This window comes from Mytilus edulis, chromosome 2 (genome assembly GCF_963676685.1).
Source record: "Mytilus edulis chromosome 2, xbMytEdul2.2, whole genome shotgun sequence".
NCBI lineage: Eukaryota > Metazoa > Mollusca > Bivalvia > Mytilida > Mytilidae > Mytilus > Mytilus edulis.
Window position 1 is genome coordinate 83,556,088 of NC_092345.1, and position 17,010 is coordinate 83,573,097.

Sequence of the window (17,010 nt, forward strand, 5' to 3'; positions counted from 1 at the left end):
GAGCATCATCGCCAGATAGCAGGAATTTCATAAATACAGTCATAATAAATAATATTACCCGTGGGCACAGTAAGCAAAGTTGGGCATAGATTAGCAAATAATTTTATGTTTATATAACAGAAAGTGGATCTTCAAAGCATCAATATAAGAGAAAATGAAAACTCTAGTTATTTTTTTATTTGTTCTGATTACCAATGGTAAAATGAAAACGCATGCGTTAACTTAAAGAAAATTTACCAATATCAGTCTTCTTTGACTGTAAAACGTTTTTTTCTTGCCGAGCAACACGAACAAGATGCTGTAGACCTAAAAAAAAAAAAAAAAGTCTCCGATTGTTGATAAATGTTGCCCTAAATGATTATTCGAACATGTTGGTTATAAGCACTGACAAAGGTTCATTAACCCCTTCTAATTCAGGCATTTTAGACCTTTACTTATCGAAAAGACATTATCGAAGTTTAAATGAATACTGCATTCGCATCAATGGTCATACACATGTCATAATGGGTTCAAATGAAAGATAATTAGTAAAATATTTCAGAAATTAAGTTTGGAGATAATTCGTCATTTTTTGGTCACGTGGTTTATTTTCAAAAGTCACGTGACAGTTGGCGAAAAAGTGAAAAAATACGAAATCCTTTGACAAAAAGTCTGCAGAGATATATTGGTGGGCTAATAGGGTCAGGTTTTGGTGGAAACACAATGCCTCGAGTCTGTTGAAGCCATAACATTTATCATAGTGGAATAAATAGACGCGTAATGTGCTATAGGCCTTGAAATATAGATGTCCGTATTATTCCAAATAACTGATTTTAGACACCATTTTTGTCCGATTTCAAACTTGGACCCTAGTTATTGCTCTAATTCGTTTTTAATCAATCAGCAACTTAAACTTTGTTTTTACAAGTGAAAATTCATTATATTACCAATGCTAGCTTGATCGGTTTATTCCTCGAATGCCAACATCCTTTGATTTACTGACAATTTACCTGTAAAATTATGTTGGCATTCAAGGAATAGGTGCAAATAGTTACCACAACGAAACTTTGAAAGTGCATGCTTATCAAAACAATTATACTAATTAAACATAGATAAATTCCAGGTAATTATATCAAATTCATATCCTCATTCACTTCCATATCATTTTAAATATTTTACTACAAATATTCATAATGATATGGAACTGAATAAATCTCTTTCCTTTTGTTTTTAGATTGAAATAATTTTATTTAACTAGAATTCCTTTAATATTTGTAATATGACTTATGTTAATAAACAATTCCATTCCCAAAATATTTTTTTTTTAATAAAAAGTAATAAAAAATGTTTCAATTTCTTTATTTCTGTAAAATTCATAATAATTTAACCAAAAAATCTACTACTTTTTAATGTTGCAATTTTATCAAATTCACTAATTATTTTTAAATTTAAATACTTATTATTACAAAATCACCTATTGTTCTTACAGAAATACCCATTGAAATATTTTTGTTGGCGTTCAAGGAATAGGTAACACATAAAATGTTGGCATTCGAGGAAGACACCGCTTGATCTGGGACACCCTTGACCGAGCCCGATGGAGCCAAGGGGGTAAAAAAAAAGGGGGCAATTTGGCACACACATTCTTTGAAAAAAAATTCGTAGGTTTTCTTTTTGAAATTGAAAGTAAAGGTAAGTTAAGTTACATTTAATATAGGAAATTATTTTTCCAACTCCGGCAGTGAGTTTCGAACCCTCAATCTTGGGATAGATCATCGTACCCCTGCGCCACTGGCATTGTATTGATTTTATTGAAATTTAAGTACTTAAGTCTACTACTACGGAAGAAATTTTTAAAAAAAAATAATAGAAAGATTCTCACCCAGTTTGTTTTCCTTTTGGAATTATGTGTTCAGATGATAATTTTTTGTTGCCAAATGCATTATTTTTACGCAAATCTAGGAGGAATCCACTCTTTAAAATGTCATTTTTTCTTTGAAATATACATGTTCCTTTATTCAAACAAAAGTGTTTTCAACTTTATCATACCGCAACACTTACGAAGCCATGTTTTGTTACATCTATTTCAACTTTGCCAAAAAAATTTAGAATATTTAAGTGGTTTTTGTCTCTTTCCTCATAATATCTCTAAGAAATGACTTTGGATTTTTAGCGCATTTCAAGTTTGAAGGTGCGCTTCTACTCTAAAAATTACATTTGCAACTAGTGTACAAGTTAGAACTACTAGTTTAATACTATTCTTCAAAAATTCACTGCACAGTTATTGAGAAAAGTCATAAATCCTCTTGAAAGATCAGTTTTCTTTGCCCTTCTTTTTGAGAATATTTCTCAAAATTCGAAGAAAAATAAATGGTTTTTACAGATGAATTACACATCAGTAAGAGGCGACTTATTTATTAACTAATAATGATAGATGTTTGCTGCACATTAAATCGCATTGCTGGTTATCAGAGGATTGATTTGAGCCCTTAACCACATCTGTACGTCAGCAAATGGCAATGGAACAAGTCTAAATGCCCCAAAAAAATCTTGAAATTGGCTTCACCGGTAAGCTGTACCGGTGTGAATGGGAGAGGGTTAAGACCCCTTTTTGGCCCCAAAATATAGCAGATTTACAAAAGTATGAAAATGAAATCTTTTAACTTTTTACTTTAAAGTAGAACGCTTCTGCTACATAAATATGGGCTGTTTTTGACAATACTATGCACATTTATCGGGTTGTAGTATCATTAAGTCATGCTAAATTACTGAAATCTTCACAATTTAAGTATTTTAGTACAATTTTAGACGATTTCCGTCTAAAATGAAAGTGGCCACATTTGTGTTCATTCATAATATTGAATTGTAAGTTGTATTTGATGATAATACATAACATATATAAAGGTTGAGGATGAACACGGATGCGCCCACTTTCATTCTTGACAAAAACCAGATGAAAAGTTACGTTTTTTGGCTTATTTGATAGATTTTTTTTTATATTTAAGATTGAATCAGGGCGCTTTTGATGACTAAATCAGTTAAAATATTTCACATAAACTAATCGAATCAATTGAAATAGACACTTAAGTTTTTAAAAAGTATCAAAAAACTTTCGTTCGATGAACCTAATATTTGAGGCCAAAATCGGCCCTTACCGGACCTACTCCTTTCCTATCGAAATATCTAAAATATTGATCTCACATGCATTTAGTTTGAGCATCAAAGATGCACATTACGTTGTTATTCGTTTTAAAAAAAAAGGAAACACCTTATGCATGCAATTGCATGTGTTTGTATGAATAATGAGTCTTATAATGCGGGCGTTACGCATATAACTACTATTTTGAATCGATTGAAGCTCTTGGAATTTAGTATTCCCTTTATAGAAATTGAAACTTTCATTTCGATGTTTTAACGGGGTTTTTTTCAGAGCTCAAAACTATGCGCAAGCCAGCTGCAATATAATTATGTGAAGTGGTTATTGAAGAAACCAGAATGTGACATTAAAGATAAAGTAACAGGATTGAAGAGGTATGAGTTTACAGTGGGTTTTTTTTATAAACCTCGTGATAAGTAAAATTACAAAAAAAATCAACTCGGAGGAAAATTCCAAACGGAAAGTCCCTAATCAAATGGCAATATCAAACGAAAAACACATTAAACGATGGACAACAACTGTCATATTCCTGACATAGTACAGGCATTTCCAAATGTAGAAACTGATGAATTGAACCTGGTTTAATAGCGCTTAACCTCTCACTTGTATGACAGTGGCATCAAATTCCATTATATTTTCAACGATGTGTGAACAAAACAGACATAAAAGCTTAAATAGTCATAATTTTGGTATGGCAGTCATCATTGTGTTACAATCTCAGAAAAAAGAAATATTAAACAAAAAAGCACAAAAAGCATTTATCAACCACTTTTATTGTTTCGCGTGTGTGACGTCAGAAAAGATAAATGTCAAATAGAAAGAAATATAAAATAATTTTGTCATTCAAAGTATTTCAACAAAATAAATTTCATATATAAAATGGTTAAAAAAAATCAAAATATATCTTTGAACTACTTTTAAGAAACAGACCGAGATTTAAAATTATCCAGAAGTTTTTAGAATTTTTAAGAATCCACATATAGTTAACACCACTACGCGAGTAAAACAATTTTGTATTTTCAAATTTAGAATAGAACAATGACAATACGACACATAATAGAACAATAACATAATAGTCTGATCTTTAAAACTACAGAGTCACTTAATATGAACCAAAGAAAAACAAACAGTCGCACATACAAAGCACACCAGCAAAAATGGAAGATAAACATACTAACACATTTTCAAAGAATTTTCTATGCGTTCTACAAGAAACAATCACCAATGCATGAGAAATCAAAACAATGTATCAACGTAGCTAATGTCCCTTTTGCGATTTTATTTCAAACGAGATAACATTAATTTATAAAGAAAGCAAATTGATTTAATATTCAAATCATATAATATCAAATTCAATCTATGTCGTCGGTTAAATACTTTCTGATCAATTTGAAAAAGTAAAAGTTATTTTTTGTTTTACTATGATCCATCAATTTGGTATAAGATTTTCCAATATGACTTTATGTTTCTTAACGCCCCTCCCACAAAACGGGTTAAAAATTTGAACACACAATCTTAATTAAGCGAGCAGGCAAATTTAAAATATTATATCATGCCAAAGTAACTATCACCTTCTTACATTCATGGTGTCAGCATCCGTTGCATTGTGGAGAATGGAAGACCGTTAAAATTTGTAGACAAACAGAACATACATTCTGAATCAAACTAATTCTGAGAAGAAAATAGGTATAAAAAATTGTATAAACATGAATTGTCACAAAGAACACCGCTCAATTCAGTGACTGTATGATACATTTTTTCTTGATTCGAATATAAGGAGCTTGTAATAAACAAATTAAAATATCAAGGCTAGAGTTTACACTATAACACTTTATGGACTTTCAAATAGTTTTGCCTGTTTCCGTTAATACTGCGTTACAGCAGTTAAGTCCTTTGCCTGTATCAATCAAAGCTACACTGTAATGAGTAGTTATCAAATATACCAGGCTTATAGTTTGATACACCAGACGCGCGTTTCGTCTACATAAGACTCATAAGTGATCCCAAGATTAAAAGATTAAGAAAGCCAACAAGTACAAATTTGAAAAGCATTGATGACCCAAAATCCCAAAAAGTTGTGCCAAATACGACTACGGTCATCCATAATAGTTATCAAAGGTTCCAGGATTATAATTTAGTACGTTAGACGCGCGTTTCGTCTACATAAGACTCATCAGTGATGCTCATATAAAAACATTTATAAAGCCAAACAAGTAAAACGTTGTAGAGCATTGAGGATATAAAGTTACAAAAAGTTGTGCCAAATACGGCTAAGGTATCTATGCCTGGGATATGAAAATCCTTAGTATTTTGAATAATTCACACTTTTGTAAACAGTAAAATTTGTTAAAATGTCCATATAATTTATATTCATGTCAACTTCGAAGTTCTGACTACAGGGTTGCTGATACAATCGATATGATATAACTCGGATATGAATCAAGTAACACATGTGTTTATTTTTCGACTTACGAGTATGTATGTCCCTTTTTTTCGCCTCTCTTTAAATGAATAAGAAAAATCGGTTTGATTTGTGTTTCTTGACCGATCTCCTGGTTCAGGGGATGATGAATATACAAATTGGGGGAAATACTTATCAACGGCACCAGTCTGAAAACATTGTTCTTTGTCTCAAATGTGTACAAAATCAACAAAATTAAGTTAGTTCTTTCAATGTTTTAGTACTCTCAATGTGCTTGTCTTGCTTAATTGGTAATCTCTGTATATTTTTTAAAGGTCAATCAAAGCTTACAGTAAAGATATAAAGAACAAAATTGGCCTGTATGGTCCACTACATGCTTCACCTAGAGTACTTGCAACTTTTGTAGCAGCAGGAATGGTGTTATTTCAGGTTATATTCATTTATATCCTGCAATAAGCCTGGAGGCGAAATGATATTGAGATTTACTGTTTCGTCGTGAATAAGCTTAATAATTCCAAATGTTATGCTAACAGCAAGGGCGACAGGCTTTGTCTGAGAGTTCCCTCTCGTATAATTATTCTGTTTTACAAATTATTTTTTCATTTAATTGTCAAATATGGCGGTCATGTGCTTTGAGTTGAATTTGTTATTTTGTTTTCCTGTTACAACCTTTTGTCATGAAAGGCAAATTTGTGGCTTGTGCGCACTCGTAACAGATTAAGCCCGTTAGGTTTTTTGGACCATTTGCTACTCTTTGTTGTTTTTATTTGTTTGTATGTCTCTAGAGGAGTCTGGAGTTGGTGGTTTCTATTATTTTTTGTTCGTAATTTTACAATGGGACACCTTATGTTCACTTTACTGATTTAGATTCCTCATTCCTGGTGTGTATGGTTTGTATGAACAGAATTATTTTACTAAAACAAGAACGTTTGCTCTTTATGATTGAAAGTGTAATTTAATGTTAAGGTAGAAAAAGAATACGCGTATGTTGGTATTGGTGTAAAGTATTACTTTTGATGGGATGTTACTGGTGTAAAATTTAATCAAACGTATTTCACCGATGTTCAATGCTCATCAATCGGGAAAAAAAGATACAAAGCAAGGTATCAAACTGAAAATGCATAAATAGCATGGAATGAAATAGAAGAGATACATTGTATGTCAAAAATTTAGCTAGTCATACACAGTCGATCAAAATAGGTAAAAGAATAAATCAGTTGCCTGCTCATGTATCTAGATTAAAGACCGAGAAAACATAGCTAGTGGATACAGAATAGCTCTCATCGTATCAGTCAACCATTTCGTGAAGATGTACTTTGCCACTTATTGATTTTGCAGATTCAAGTTATTTTTCCCATACCTCTGTTGAAGCAGTTTTTGATGTAGTGAATACAAGCCTGTTTATGACGTCTGTATATTTTAGTATGCACGAGCGTGAAGTTTTTGTTCAGTGAAACAACACACGATGGGGTATATGTAACTGAGAAATAGAAAATTAATCATTGCAAAAATAAAAACAGATTTAAGGTTTAAATTGATCTTCATATAGAACTAAATATCAAGATACAAAATAGACATTTTAGTTTTGGTGGTATCCTTAATCTCATGTTTACCTGAATTGAGATCCAATCATTCATTTATTCTATTATGTCAAATTATCGACGCATTACTTATTGTTGATGTTATATATAGATTTGATAGATATTTGAAATATGATTTATGATTCTGTTTCAGGTTGGCATGGGACTGCTCACTTTTTATATTCACGATAACCCTGGACTTCAGTTAACGACATACATCCAAACTCAATACCTCAATACATCTAAAGAAGCATCAATACCTGAATTAAAATTATGGGTTACTGTTGCAGAAGGTATATATATATATATACTGTATATATTTATCCATTTAAAGTATTATGCAGCATGTAGTAAAGAAATATTTTCCAAATACAACTGATTTATCGACCCTCTATTTCAAGTAATCCATTATTGATCAGATTTAAAACAGCTTAGTTAAATAAACCACATATAAAACTTATTGGAAAGACTGTTGGTTTTTATAAGGTATTCACTCAAAAAGACTTTTCAGATCTACTAGTATTTTTTTTCAAGATATTTCATGATTTTGTGAACACACTGTTATGATAACATTTGGGATAACTGAGTTTGTTTTGTCACTAAAGTAATCATAGTTTCTTGTTTTCTCTCAATATGAACATTATATGTTTGTGTATAAACTTTCAAGTAGTATTTTTGTTTTTATTAATTTTCACTAGCTATTTAGGGCGCTCAATCTCAATCCTAGTTTTCTTGAAAACGTATCTTGGCGATTGAATCATATTTGAATTTGTAAAATACAGTAAATTGGACGTTATTATTTGACACTTTTTTGTGGAGTTCAAAAAACGCCATAGTCCTTTCAAGTCACAATCAAGTTGCGTTAGCTAATGGACACCAACAATAGGCTATTTGGTTTTTAAGCATCTTATTCGTGTATACAAATTGCGACCGATAGCAATTCCTATTAAACATTTCAAAAAGACTGCACCTACAAAAGAGGCACGAAAGATACCAGAGGGACAGTCAAACTCATAAATCGAAAATAAACTGACAACGCCCTGGCTACAAATGATAAGGATAAACAGACAAACAATAGTACACATGACACAACATAGAAAACTAAAGAATAAACAACATAACATATACATGAAGCCAACATAAAACATTGTATACACACGATTCTATGACTGTATAGCAAACTTTCAGAAGTCGTTTAACTTCAGCACAGAAGTCTCATATATGTCAAACTAAGCTTATTTAAAAAGTCCGTAGCAAGAAAACCATTGTCCGCAAGGTTTGAGTTCATCCATTGTGACATTTTATAACATTGACAGACGAATAATGTAATTGATAGTCATGCAAATAAACTCCTATGGATACCAGGATTACATATGTTAGATGTGCATGACACGGATTTAGTCTACAAAAGACTCATCAGTGACGCTCGAATAAAAAAAAATGAAAAGGATAGATAAAGTACGAAGTTGAAGAACCTATAACCATCTTAACACTTCCCTTCTACCAGCTTTCGTTCGTTCCCTCTCAGTAAACTTCTTTAACATTATAAGATTACAGCATAGGAATATATTGCGTCTTCGAATCCTATTTCACGAACGCAACGGTTTCAACAGCTACTATCGTAGATTTCTGACCGTCAAAAAAATGTATTTCAGATTTTTATTTATTATATGCTTAACCGTTCTCTTTTTCAGTTGGTTTTTACGTTTCATTATCTGTGTCTAGCATATTCATGGTCGGTTATGTCATTGCAATCTTCATCAGTTATCGTAAAGATCTAGAAAAGATGCAAAGAGGAGACTACACATTCTTGCCATTGAAACTCAGAAAAAGCTTAAATGACAATCTTGTTGTAAGTGTTATCATCTCATTATGAACATTGACTTTGTTGGAATGTTTTCAACATGTATAGATCCAGGGTGATTCTGTTATAATATTTAAAACATTTCTTTTTTATCCTGTCAAAAGTATTGGAATTACTAAATACGAGATATGCTAAACGCTTAAATTGAACAATATCTTGTATTGATAACGATAAAAAGAAGGGATCTTTGTATTTAAAACAAAAGGAAAAGGTAAAGGTATCTTCAAATCAGTTGTCTAGTTTCTAAATTAGAAATATAATAACTTGAGTTTTCTAAATAAAAAAATACAACAATATTTAAAAAAAAAGGCAACACCATAGAATTAAGTTTGCTGAAGAACAATGACAATGGCTCCTCAGTTATATAGCAGTATTGCCTTATATATCATGCTGTTGAATCCTTAATACTAGCCTTCTATGGTAAACAGGGTTGGTAACGTGCTATGGTTTTTATTATTTTAATTAATTACTTTTCACTTTTTTTCATTTTTAGACATCAAGTTTACGATATTCTGGTGCACAGATTGTATATTTGATATGGTGTAAGTTGGCGTATTATATCTGAAACGTATCCATTGTCTTTAAGCGAAATATATCTATCATATCTGGAAAGGAAAAATGAAATAAATCTTAGAAAGATACTTCATATTCAGCACCAAATACCGTTACCGATTGGCCATTATGACAAAAGTGTGTCAGAAATCATATCTGATATTCTTCCTCAGTCATAACCGTTCATCATTACCAAACTGAACAAAGAAATAACACGACGGGTGCCGTATACGGTGCAGGAAATGCTTACCCTTCCGAAGCACCTGATTTCACTCCCAATTTTTAGTGGAGTTCGTGTTGTTTCTTATTTATTATTTATAACTGTTGATGTAAATGTCCTTTGGTTTTGTGAGTCTTTGTTTACTCCTTAGTTTTTATTGTTATTGTCTTTGTAATCCAAAAAAAAATTAGAGTTCCGGGCCGAATCCGAAACAATATTCAAATTAAATTATTCTACCGTTTTAAAAGTTCCTTGTAGATATTTCTAAGAGCCTTTGTGATCTAGCGCGTCGTGCATAGTGCAATTTATGACAAACGAGACAATTTTAGTTTTGAAATTATGAATTTCCCCGACCGTAGCAGCATTATACCAACTATATATTTCCAAACTCATTCAAATCAATTATTTGGTGCAGTCAGTTGCTATAATAAAACAAGGTTTTTACTGGTTTAAAATAAAATAAGAAGATGTTGTATAACTGCCATTGACATAATTATCCACAAGCGACAAGATGACATAGACGTTAACGACTCAATGTAACCGTAGGATTTTAACAATGAACTATTTACAGCATAGTAAGCTAAGAAAGACTATATACATACATATGTAAAACAATTCAACCGCGAAAATAAACGTCCTGATTAAGATATAAAAGTAATCCATGAAAAATATATATGATATACGGCAACAAACGACAACTACTGAATTAGAAGCGTTTGACTTGTTCCTGCAAACTTATAAAACTGTCTTCCATACCTCTTCTTTAAAACTAACACGTTTACGTCTATTTTTACGGAATTATGTATATAATAATGTCGATTGTGTGTTTTGTCTTTACTTAAAAAATACACAGAGAAGTGACATAGATTAAACATTACTGGCAAGGTACAAATCAATCAATTGAAACTAATGATTGAAAATTTGATTATTGGTAATTGTATAACAGATTGTATCAAAAGAATAAAATGATAGAAAATAAATATGGTTTTGATTTATTTCAGGCTACCTATTGATAATAGTGATGTTATGGATAGCTTGCTTTATGATTGCTTACATTATAATTTTGCCTCTTGCTGGAAAAGTTTCATTTTCATTTTTTGAGCCAGTTCTTGTTGCTGTGTGAGTATCATAAAGAGATACTGGTATTTCTTTTTTAATGATAAGTCTGTTCCTTATTATCTCTTATACCTATACCGAACCAATTGCAAATTAAATATTTTAAATTACAAACACGTGTTGCTTGATTCTCTAACACATCAAATGAATGGATAACTACTGTCATTTATATTACACAAACTGCTTGATAATATAATTCAGTATAAATCTGGCATTTCAACAAGAACCTCTTATGAACTTAACGAGTAAAAAATCCTATAAAAATTTACGGACAGGATGACCAGTTGATTGACCGCTAGAATATCTGTTTCACAATTGACGATGGCTATGTTTAAATTGTAGAATAAGACTCATTGCCGGGTTTTAATTCACACAAGCAATACAACAGGTTCAACATGTATAACAGAATCTCCTTATTCTGATGTTGCACCTGGATTTGTGCATCAGTCATAAAATTTCTGTGATGTGATTTTTTAAGTTTTGTCTTTTCTGATAGTTATAGTGATATAAGATACAAACTATGCCAATTAGAGTTTAGGAAGTTCGTCATCTGTAGTTACTTATAATAAAAAAATATACTAAAATCGATTGGATTACAGGGATCATATTGTTGCCTGTTCTATCCTTATGTTGATTTATTCGATAGCTATGTTCGTCAGTCTAAATATTTTGACAATAGACATTTTAAAGAAGAAAAAACAAAATGTAATGCTCACTAAATTATCCCTGACATAGATTACCTTAGCTATATGTGGCACATTTTTTGGAATTTTGGAGCCTAAATGCACTTTAACTTTGTACTTGTTTGGTTTTATAAATATTTTGATATGAGCGTCACTGAGGAATCTTATGTAGACGAAACGCACATCTGACTTAACTATTTGGTTATCTCTAATAAAATGGATGGTGTTTTGATATAACGAATATACAATTTACAATAAATTATAGCAAATTATCATAATAATTTGAGACATGGTTTTACAGAATGAATAAAAAAGGCAACCTAAGGTACAACCGTTAGTCTCACAAGGGGTTAAATAACAAAGCAAACCAATCTGAACAAGAGATGCTGCAAAAAAAATGAAGTAAATGATCCAACATGATATCGATTTTTAAATGTTACCATCATTTCCATTGTAAAGATAAGATCAATGAACAAACACAGCATACCTATTTCTTTGTGTCTTTTGTCATTTTTCAGACCGTTGATGATGATAAACTTCGGCTTCCATAAACTGCAACTTTTTTTAACAAGAAAATTCTTCCTGCAAGATGTGCCTGTTATTATGCCTAGAGGAATTAAAACTCAGAAAACTCTTGCTTTGGAAAATTTGTGAGTATTGACATTAGTTTAAAAACATTTGTAAGTCAACACAGCACATGCGTTCATTCTAGTGAAGTTTTGGTAATCAGTCAGTGAATAAAAAAACGTTTGGTGAGATCCAACAGCAGAAATAAACCCTTAATCAAATGTCAAAAATAGTAGTCAGGAAATGACATACGATAACCAAAATTATAGAAAACTGTTGATTGAATAATGCGATTCACTAATTAATACGGTTGAAACCATAAACTTCCTGTTTCACTTCTTATGCAAACTTTTTTTTTAAACTCGATAAGTTAACACTGCTTCAAAAGCTTCCACAATTTTAGAAGGTTTTCAACCCTTTTCAGATTAGTATTGTCTTTGGATACCGAAATTGTTTGTCATTCCTATAAAATACTGGTTAACTAACAGAAACAGTGTTGTGTGCATAGAACACTCCTCTTTCATTTATAAATTGCCAGTTATCATCATATTATTCCTCTAATGATACATCAAAAGCGTTGACCAATTATGAAAAGAGATGTGACCCGGATGTTTATTCCATTCAAATGAATAGCTGTAAAGCTGCATGTTAGTGTGCATAGGAGAACAAAAGTATCAATAAAGGAGAACACATTTGGAGAACACATTTGGAGGCTACATTATTGGATTATTTTTTTGATTTCTATATCAAACTTTGCATTAAAAATTATCAAATAGGTTGCATAGTTTGATACGTATGCTTTATTTTTTTTCGGGTATTTTGTTAGTTCTTGTACCCTTTGTATTATATATCCACATTTTCTATCCAATATTTGTTCTTTTTCAGAAAAATGTTCAACATATTGTCATTCTTCATGTTCTTCTTTCACGTCATCATTGAATTTGTCAGTTGTTTGACGAGGATTACGGCTGGTCTATGGATCGGTTTGATATCACTAGCCAGAATAGATAAATATATGCTTCCAAGGGGTTATGAGAAGCAGGACACAGGTAACTTAATTATAAAACTATTTTAACGCTGTCTCTATTTGTGACACCTTGCTGTGTAATTTTAACGTATATAGATATAATACCTGACTGTGTAATTCAAAATTAAATTCATTTTCCCTTTTACGTTGATACGTACCTTTTTATAGACGGCTACGTGAGCTCAAAGATTAAAACATATCTCAATGAAATAGTTTTTGAAATAAAATAAAACAAAAAATCATTGATTTGATTGAATGTTGGTTGCTTTACGCCGCATTAGCACAAAAAGGGTTATATCGCGGCGAATAATTCAACAAAAATTCAAAACATTGAGGTAACCCGAATGTTGCTTCTTCTGGCAAAAACATAAACAGATTGACTTCTAATTCTGATATACATAAGTAAGTTTTCTTAATTGTTTGTATTATCTCACCCTTTATTTGACAAGCACTTCTTTGATGACATGAATTATCATTGATATGGTCATATTTATGAACTAAAAAATGAAAAACTGCAAGTTTAATAATTTATTGCGTCCGAAGCGCTTTTCTGAATTCACCTTCATCAGGAACGCTCAAAGCCAAATATTTGAAATCTGAAAATGGATAAGTACCAAAAATCGTTGAAGAGCTATATAACAAAAATACCTAAAATGAATAGGCAAATTCATCTAAAACCAACTTTGCCTGAATGAGTAAAACCCTTAGTTTTATAATAATTTCAAAATTTATAAACAGACAGTTTTAGTAAATAAAATTGAGAATGGATATGGGGAATGTGTCAAATAGACAACAACCCGACCGTAGAAAAAAACAACAGCAGAAGGTCACCAACAGGTCTTCAATGTAGCGAGAAATTCCCGCACCCGGAGGCGTCCTTCAGCTGGCCCCTAAACAAATATATACTAGTTCAGAGATAATGAACGCATTACTAATTTCCAAATTGTACACAAGAAACTAAAATTGAAATGATACAAGACTAACAAAGGCCTGAGGCTTTTGACTTGGTACAGGCGCAACAATGCGGCGGGGTTAAACATGTTTGTGAGATATCAACCCTCCCCCTATACCTCTAGCCAATGTAGAAAAGTAAACGCATAACAATACGCACATTAAAAAGTTTGGTAAATCATGTCAGTACCGAAGCACTGACTACTGAGCTGATGATACCTTGGAGACTGATAGTACACCAGCAGAGGTATCGACCCAGTGGTGTAAAAAATGAAAAAAAACACGTTTGATAATTTATTGCACCCGAAGCGCTAACTGTTTACAAAGCTTTTGATTTTTTTAAATACTAATGCTTTTCCATCTCAGGAATAGATTACGTTAGCTGTATTTTTCAAAACTTTTAGGAATGTTTCTTTTCAATGCACTTCAACTTTGTACTGCATTTGGCCTTTTTAACTTCTTTGGGTCCGAGCGTCACTGATGAGTCTATTGTAGACAAAACGTGCGTCTGGCGTAAATACAAAATTAAATCCTCGTATCTAGAATTAGTTTATTTCATATTGAACTGATTGATATAGCCATGAATTGAAATGTTACCATCGTAAAACACTTTTTATTTTATCTCAGGCTATTCGGCGTATATTGGTATGTTAATTGTAGAGGTTCATCACAGAAATCCAGTCGCGTCAGTATTTTGTAACGAATTATTAGTTAGCAACAGAGAAAAGAGTCGTGCTAACGTTTTACTAGCACCTGTAAATGATCAACAAGGGAATGTCGAAACAATCAGTCAAATAAATAGACATATTTGCCGTAAATGGGCTAAGCTAGTCACACTTATCAACAATCCATCGGCCAGACGTAATTTTGTTGAAGAGAAATGTGAATGTTCAACCGAACAAGTTGAAATCGTCATATAGTTGGAAGACCTAGAGGAATTATTCTTAAAATGGCAATTGTTTAAAGAACTCACAACGATGTTAATAATTTTGTTAGAGGCTAAGAGAGATGCGGTTATAATTTAGTATGTCTTATATCATCCAGGAATATGTATGTTTTAATAGAGAGAAAAAAGATTGGCATTAACTAAGGCAATTTGTTCGGCAGAAATATGTATCAAGACGATTTAATAACATCTAAATAGTTTACTACCATCTTACATTATTATGTTTTATTATTGAATGTGTGTATATATTTATAGTAGATCGTTGTATCGGTTTGGCCGCTATCTGCGAACTTTCTTTGTAATTATTTCATTTTCAATACAAGATGAAACATGTGAAATTACATAATACAGTATTAGACACAAAGTTAAAAAGTTAATTAACACTTGTAAGATCGATCAAATCCTAAACGTATAATAAGATATACATATTACAATTGATTTTGTTAATAAAATGCTGCTTCTAACAATTGCCACTTCTGATCCATTTTTATTTTTCGTGTACGGGTAAAGAAACATACAGAGGATTTTTCTATTTTAATCCAATACTTTTAATATTCTATCCCACCATATTTCGAGGGCAACATGCTCTTACATCTACATTTGTATATATAGTATTAAAGTAGCGACAAGATATAAATAACTGTTTTACTGTTGAAAAAATCCTCAAACAAAACTAAAATGACCTCTTTTGCACTAAAAGGCAAGACGATGTCATAATTTCTAATCCAATCTATAATCTTTCTTTTAAAGAAATTACATGGTAAAATTCTATGAACAATATTAAATTAAAATTTTGTAAAAACGAATTTCTGGTTATGATGAAGGGCATGGAATAAATAGCATTCCAATCTTCAATCTGTATATATTTAGGTATATTTCCCATTTGTTACGGGAAGATAGTGATAATACTTTATTCCTCCAGAAATAAATTATAGAAAAAATCACAAGATTTTGGGTTCTTTCTTCAACTTTATCTACTAATTTTTTTCAATATTATCAAGTTTAGAACTACTTTTCCATCTATTTGGAATAGCACTTAAAATACCATAAAACTCTTCAAAACTAGTATTGATATCATACTTTTTCTCAAATTCTTCATATGAGAATAATGTATTATATCTGACACCAGATCGTTGATAAAAAAATACACAATTTTCAAAATCATCTTGCCATCCATAGTGATGTTTGGATTTAGCCATATGGACTGGCCCAGAATATCGGTATTGCTTTCAACTTTCAACTTATTTTTCAATTTTGAAAAATTTACCAGGATATAATGACAAAAAGGATTGTCTTTTTTTTGCTAAATAAAGCAATCCTTCCTATGATTCTATGTTCTATCAATTACGTTATGGTTTATAAACGGGTGGGTATTAAGGCAACATTCCGCCATGATTCATATATTTACTGGTATATTTAAATGGAAAAATCACAAAAATTCTGAACTCCGTGTAAATTCAAAACGGAAAGTCCGTATTCAAATGGCAAAATCAAATGTTAAAATTACAACAAACGAATGGAGAAAAACTGTCATGTTTCTGACCAGGCACAGGCATTTTTAAATGTAGAAAATGCTGGATTGAACCTGGTTTTATAGCGATAAACCTCTCACTTGTATGACAGTAGCATGAAATTCCGTTATTTTACAACGATGCGTGAACATAATAGACACAATCGGTAAAATAGCCAAATATGGTTACAGCAGTCACCACTGTGCGACAATCTCAAAACAAACAAACATTTACAAAAAAGGATAGAAAGCAACTATCAAATTAAAAAACACATTCATTGTTATGCATGTTTGATGTCAGAAAATGTAGACGTCAAATAGGACGAAATTCTGTCGTTCAATGTATATTCAAAACAACTATAATTTCGCATGGGAATGGTGGTGTGCAGGGTTAAAATATCAAAAAATATGTTAGAATTTATTTCAGAAACAGACT

The 17,010-nt window shown here is 31.5% G+C and overlaps 1 protein-coding gene across 1 annotated transcript in view; it reads left to right on the forward strand.

Annotated features, from left to right (window-relative positions):
* LOC139510322 (stimulated by retinoic acid gene 6 protein-like) overlaps window positions 1-16,008 on the forward strand; it is a 100,727-nt gene extending 84,719 nt beyond the window's left edge. Inside the window, exons 8-16 of the mRNA XM_071296836.1 lie at window positions 3,410-3,510; window positions 5,873-5,987; window positions 7,293-7,431; window positions 8,833-8,990; window positions 9,496-9,544; window positions 10,776-10,893; window positions 12,092-12,223; window positions 13,026-13,189; window positions 14,746-16,008. Coding sequence (XP_071152937.1) covers window positions 3,410-3,510; window positions 5,873-5,987; window positions 7,293-7,431; window positions 8,833-8,990; window positions 9,496-9,544; window positions 10,776-10,893; window positions 12,092-12,223; window positions 13,026-13,189; window positions 14,746-15,038 — 1,269 coding nt within the window. The 3' untranslated portion in view covers window positions 15,039-16,008. The remainder of the gene's footprint in view (window positions 1-3,409; window positions 3,511-5,872; window positions 5,988-7,292; window positions 7,432-8,832; window positions 8,991-9,495; window positions 9,545-10,775; window positions 10,894-12,091; window positions 12,224-13,025; window positions 13,190-14,745) is intronic.
* Window positions 16,009-17,010: the final 1,002 nt, after the last annotated feature.